This window comes from Mus caroli, chromosome 15 (assembly GCF_900094665.2).
Source record: "Mus caroli chromosome 15, CAROLI_EIJ_v1.1, whole genome shotgun sequence".
NCBI classification, from domain to species: domain Eukaryota; kingdom Metazoa; phylum Chordata; class Mammalia; order Rodentia; family Muridae; genus Mus; species Mus caroli.
In genome coordinates, this window is record NC_034584.1 from 97,153,224 (window position 1) to 97,159,642 (window position 6,419).

Here is a 6,419-nt window from a genome sequence, read left to right on the forward strand (position 1 = left end):
CCAGGCATTTGGGGATAGGAAGAGGCCGTATGCAGCGGGGCATCTTGTCAACCAACCCAGCTCAAACATTCCATTCTCAGTGGTCTCTTGGTGCTCACCCAGTACCCTGTCCCACCTTAGATAAAGGTAGAGGCTCTACTACTTCAGCATGGTGACTCATACACAATCCCCCACCCCCTTTTTTTTTCTGGATCCTGAAGAAGGAAGACCAAGTATTCTAGGCCAGCATCAGCTACATAGTGATAGCCTGTTTCAAATGAAATTAAAAGAAAAACAATGGTTTCAGCAAGGATTACATGCCTGTAAATTTGCACTCTGAAATCTGAGGCTGTAGGGCCATGAGCGCCACATGGTAAAATTATCAAAAAAATAAAATATCCTCCTCAGTCTTCATTTTCTAGCCAAGTTTGGTGTATGTGTGCTGATTCAAATCCTGGGCCTCCACCCCTGGGCAGGGATCTTGCTGGCACTTACAATACTCAACCGGAAGTAAAAAAGGAAGCACAGGGAACCAGCGCCACCTGGTGGGCTTTGTGCTTTCAGGCCATATTTACAGAATAGTGATGCTTGAGAAGTCAGGGGTGTGTACCCTGTGGGGCTTTCTTCAGCCAGTAGAGGGGAAATGGAGCGAAGAGAGCCTCCAGGTACAGCGGCCACCCGCTAAGCTTGGTTCCATTCCCCGGAGTACAGGCTCCACCTTGACTCTCCCCTTGTATGGGGTGCAGTGGGCAGGATTCACTGCAAGGGTATAACCTGTAGTGTTGAATAAACCTCCTGGCCTGGATGGAGGATTTTGGCAGTAGTGGTGAGCAGTAAGGGCTGTTTTATTAAGGAAAAAGGCACACACCTGTAATCAGTCTGTGGCTCTCGTTGCAGGGTGATCTTGAATTTGAGGGCAAATTGGGCTACATATGATGATGTCTCAAAGGAAAAATAAAAGGGAGAGAGAAAGCTAATTCTCTCTAAGTACCACAAGTTCCCGAAATCTGGAACCCTGTCAGTCACAGGCTACATCTATCCCTGGTTTAGCTGCTCTCTAAACGGCTTTGACACAGGTCACCCCAAATCTCAGCTACTAGATTCCAGTTCTGACTCTGGCCTAAATCCTTCTTTCTCACATAACCACTCCTGGACGTTAAAAGCATTCAATGCAGAGTTAGGGAGGTGGGCTTCGAAGTGCATATTATGCAAATACAGAATCTGTGTCTGTATCTCCAACATTTATGTAAAAATTGGTCAATGACTGTAATCCTAGCATTAGGGAGGTCGTGTCAGTAGGGTCACTCGCTGGAGCTTGCTGGCCAGTCAATCTAGCCAAATTCCGGAGCCCCAGAAATACTGTTGCAAAAACTAAGATGGAAATAAACCGAGGAAGAACACACACACACACAAGCATGCACGCAAGTGCCAAGTGTGAGGGGGATGCAATGTCTTTATTAATAATTAACCACACTCCTTGGGTCACACAGGGTTGACACACTGATTCCTGAATGGGAAAGTGGTGTACCTCTATACCACTGAGGTTGTCTGTGAAATACCCAAGGACTGAAGGGCTCCTGTCCTGTCCCAGGCCACTCTGGTTCCGGATGTTTGGCCTAGCCTGGTGAATGGACTACTAGCTTTAATGGAACCGACGGAAACTCTGTGGCCCGCGTTTCAGGATGGAGCCATACGCGTGGCGAAACTGGCGGTTCATGGCTGCATAGAGCACAGGGTTGATGCAGCTGTTAAGCCAGGTGAGGTTGGCAGCCACCATGTGCACTACTCGTGGAGCGCGGCCCCTGGCGTCCAGAATGTTGAGCAACAGGAAGGGGATGTAGCTGAGGGCGAAGCAGAGGAACACTGCGAAGCACATACGGGTCACCTTCCCGAACTCTGATGGGGCATCCGTGGCTCTGCGTGCTCCTGCAGTTTCCCGGGGCTTGCGATGCACTTCTGGAAGGCTTCTCTCTGCGATCTGTGGAGTTGCCTTTCTAATGCCCTGGTCCCCCGCTTCTGACGAATCACCTTCCAGGGTCTGCGTGGTCGCAGCACTGGCTAGCTCAGATGAAATCCCCTCGCTGGGCCCTCTTGAGGCAACCCCGCTGTCTAGCTCCTGGAAGTGGCCAGGCATGGCTTCTTGTGTCCCAGCCACCTGATGAGAGCGAATGCTGGCCTGATGCAGCCCGTATTGGTCCAGTGCTCGAGCCGCACGCTTCACTTGCCGGTGGATGAGGCAGTAGAAGACGCCCACGCTGCTGAGCCCAAGCACAAAGTAGATGCCCATGAGGATGGTGGTGTAAGGCCGGCCTCGCATGCGGTCAAAGCTGCAGGTGCAGACAACTGGCACCAAGACAAAAACATTCCAGAGGGGGGCAAAGCTGGTCACCCCCACAACCCAGCTGCCCACCAGTGCCAGCACGATCCCCTTGGCACTGAAAACCTGGGGAAAGAGCTTGGGGTGGGCAATGAGGAGGTAGCGTCCTAGAGCAATGAGACAAAGGGTGAGAATGGAGACAGAATTGGAAGTAAAGAGGAGGAGTCCAAATATTCTACAGAAGACGGCACCGGTACGCCAATGGAGGTGGAGGTATGTGTCCACGGAGAAAGGCTGCAGGAGCGTGCAGTAGAGTAGATCAGCCAGGGTGAGGTTGGCAATGAGCAGGTTGAAGCGGGTTCGGAGCTTGGGACGAATGGCCAAGGCCAGCAGGGTGAGCACATTGCCCACCGTGCCTGTCACAGCCACTGCCACACCCCAGATAACTGCAAAGTATCGATAGCCCAACACAGACTCGTGGTAGCAGGAGAAGTTGGCATCTGAGCTGTTCCACATGATGGAGACTGAAGGGAGAGGAGGAGAGGGAGATGGTATGAGAACTTGCTTCTCCAGTTGCTTCCTTTGAACAGCTGTCCCTTACTCTGCTCCTAGAACTCACTTTAATTCTTGGCTGGAAAGCACTTATCTCAAAGTTCCCTGTTATCTCCTGTAGGTTCTCTCTACCTTTTCCTTTCACATTTTCGGACTTCTTTTCTAAATTCTTATCAAATGTCTCTTCTGGAAATGTGTTAATTTTGTTTCTCTAAACCTCAGGCCCCTGCAATACGTGTGGGATGCTCCCCATAAACCTGGCAGCTTCCATCCTAATTACTTCCCAGTTCCTGAAGACCAGCCAAGAGCCCTGTGCTCCTTGATCCCCCCTTCCTTCTCCCCCTCTTCTTTCCTTTCTCCTTCTTCCCTTCTTCCTCTCCTCTTCTCCTCCCTTTCCCCTTCTCTCTCCCGTGTCTTGTTATATAGCTCAGGCTGGTCTTAGCTCACAAAGATTCTCAGGCCTCATACATATACCACTATTCTCCTCACCTCACATTTTCTGATTGTAACTACCTGAGAAATGTGTGGATCGAGAAAATAAGACCATGCACAACACATACACACACACACACACACACACACACACACACACACACACACACACACACACACTATGCTCACCTGAGGTTCCCAGTTTTCACACTTGTCTTCAGTAAACAATATCTAGCTCACCTAAAGAGCAGGTCTTTTGAGGGGCAGTCAGGCTACCAGCTTTTCTGGAGACAGCCAGGCTTCCAGCTGGACATATAATGCCTCCTACCATGCTAGACAGAAATAAGAAACTCCCAAGTTACCCAACCTTAGCCACTTCCTTCCCCACCTCCAGCTAGTCCTACTGATCTTACCGTGGCTGCTAAAGTCCGAGCTTCTCTGTTGAAATTCCCCTGCAGCTTACTCTAGAGTTGTCTCACTCTTTCTTCTCTCCTTCCTGAAACCCAAATGTTATTTCCTTCCTTTCTCTGAGGCAGAACCTCTCTAAGGTCATTGCTGAGAACCGTCGAACAGCAAGACAGTGTCAGATCCTCTGGACTACTTCTGTTTTTTTTTTTTTTTTTTTTTTTCTTTTGAGATAGGGTCTGATTCATTATCCCAGTCTGCCACGGAACTCACAGAAATTCCCCTGCATCAGCCACTTGAGCACTGCGAGTATAAGTACAAACTACCAAATCTGACTGGGCCACTTCTCAAGAGGTCAAAAACAGACCAGGTGCTAGAAGTAATGCTCAGCACCTCCAGAGAGCTTGGGCTTGTTTAGCAACAACAGTACTTCCTTTCTTCTCTTCAGAGACTGGAGATGGTTTACCTCGGAGGGTCCCAAATGACACTTCAGCACATAGGAGAAGTGGAGTCAGATTAAAAGGGACTGACAAGATGGCTCAGACTGAGTTGTCTTCCAGGACTTATAGAAACAAGGATCAATTCCTGCAAGCTGTTCTCTAAGTTTCATACAAGTTCTGTGGGACATATATACCTATAAACTCCCACATAAATAAGTGCAATTTGAAAAAAAAGTTGAGGGGCTGGAGATATGACTCAGCAGTTAAGAACACTGGCTGCTTTTCCAGAGGTCCTGAGTTCAACTTCCAGCAACCACGTGGTGGCTCACAACCATCTGGAAAGGGATCTGATGCCCTCTTCTGGTGTGTCTGAAGACAGGAACAGTGTACTCACATATATAAAATAAATAAATCTTAAAAAAAAATAAATTCAGACAGGGTCTTATTGTATAGACTTGGCTGACCTGGAGCTCAATATAAAGACCAGGCTGGCCTCAAACTCACAGAGATCCACTGGCCTGTGCCTCCTCAGAGCTGGAATGGAAGGTAGGAACAGGGGCTGATTGTACAGGTTGATGATCACAGTTCTTTAGGCTTTTCAGACTCACATAGTGAGTTCTAGGTCAGCCTTGGTAATTTTGGTGAATGAAAATTTATCTCCAAATAAAAAGTAAATTTGGCTGAGGATGTAAGTCAGTGATAGAGTGCTTACCCAGCATGCTCAAGGTCCTGGGTTCAATTCCCAGAACTAACTTTTCAGGTTCTACTTCTCAGATATGTAAACCAAGCATGCTGGTCCACACCTGTCATCCCAGCCCTCGGGAGATGAAAAAGATCAGGAGTTCAAGGTCATCCTCAGCTATGAAGTAATTTTGAGACTAGCCTAGGCCATAGAAGACTCTGTTTTTAAATAAATTAATTAATTCTGGCACAGCAGTCCATGCCTTTTATCCCAGTCCTTAAGAGCCAGAGGCAGGTGGATCTCTGAGTTCAAAGATAGCCTCACTCAAGGTAGTGAGTTCCAAGATAGCCAAGGCTAAATAGAGAAACCCTATCTCACAAAGCCAAACCAAAACCAAAATCACAGATGCTAAATTGATAGCCAGACTGTTGACTCTTGCTTACAGTCCCAGCTCTTAGGAGTCAGAAGCATTTTGAGGCCAGGCTGGGCACAAAGTGAGACTTTGTTTTAAAAACAAACAAACAAACAAGCAAACAGGCAGATGACCCCTGTTTTGTGGTTAGTTGGTGGGGCTGCTAAGCAAGAGACTGAAGGACTATGATGTACCCAGGATTCATTCCCCAGCACCAAAAAGAAAGATAAGGAACATGGGAGGAAGGACAAGTTTAGGGAGGGGAGGGAATGATATATTCTATTTTGAAACATCAAGTTTGGGGCTTATCAGTTTCCCAGCCTCTCCAACTCATTTTTCCTAGTCCCTCTGTGCCATCCTCCCCACACCAAGCCAGCCATTATTCTCCACCTATTCAATTTTTATGTTTAGTTATTTATTTTGTGTGTGTAGGTCAGGGGAGTGGGGGACGTACATGCCACAGTGCAGATAAATAACTTGAGGGAGCTGTGTTCTAAGGATCAAGGACTAAGGTAATCATCGCAGCACTCAAGAGTATGGGTGCTTTGTTTGCACGTATGTCTCTGCATCATGTGCATGCCTGGTGTCCAGGGACACAAGAAGTATCATGGAACTGGAATTACTTAATCACTCACTGGATGTTGGGATGGGAATTGAGTTTGTATCCCCTGAAAGAGTAGCCAGTGCTCTTAACTACTTAGCTATCCCTCTATCCCTAGTCTCCCCCTCCTTCCCTCCCCTCCCCTCCTTTTTTGAGCTGCAAACTAAAAATCCCACTTGCTGGGGCCCCACTTCAGTTGATAAACCTAGGGGCCCCTATTTCACTCTCCTTCCTCTTTCAATCAGCATCCTACCTTCCCTGCTTCTGTCTTCCACAAAACTGGGAGGTGGTGAGAGACGTGAGAAAGACAACCAATCATGGGACCAGCGATGACTGGCTTGAGTCTGAGGTTTTATTATTATTTTTTCTTGCCTATTGCCCAGTAGAGCTAGATGGCATGAGGGCACAGGGTGAAGGGCTATGTCACTCACAGTTCTTCAGACTACTCAGTTAGGCTGGATTCTGAGGTTGTGGGGGCACCCTGCAGGGCACCAAGTGCCTCAAGCCACAGGCCATCTGGGGCCTATGAGAGAGTACTGTAGCAGATCTGCAGATGGCACAGCCTCGGTGGCCTTGGATATAGGTCTCAAAGGATCCTT

General features: G+C 48.1%; 1 protein-coding gene across 1 annotated transcript; it reads right to left on the reverse strand.

Annotated features, from left to right (window-relative positions):
* Positions 1–1,426: 1,426 nt before the first annotated feature.
* Gpr84 (G protein-coupled receptor 84) lies at positions 1,427–3,705 on the reverse strand. Its single transcript, XM_029470028.1, has 2 exons — positions 3,694–3,705; positions 1,427–2,820 (listed from the first exon to the last, which is right to left on the reverse strand). Exon 2 carries the CDS (start codon positions 2,810–2,812, stop codon positions 1,622–1,624), a length of 1,191 nt encoding a protein of 396 aa, XP_029325888.1. The 5' UTR covers positions 2,813–2,820; positions 3,694–3,705; the 3' UTR covers positions 1,427–1,621.
* Positions 3,706–6,419: the final 2,714 nt, after the last annotated feature.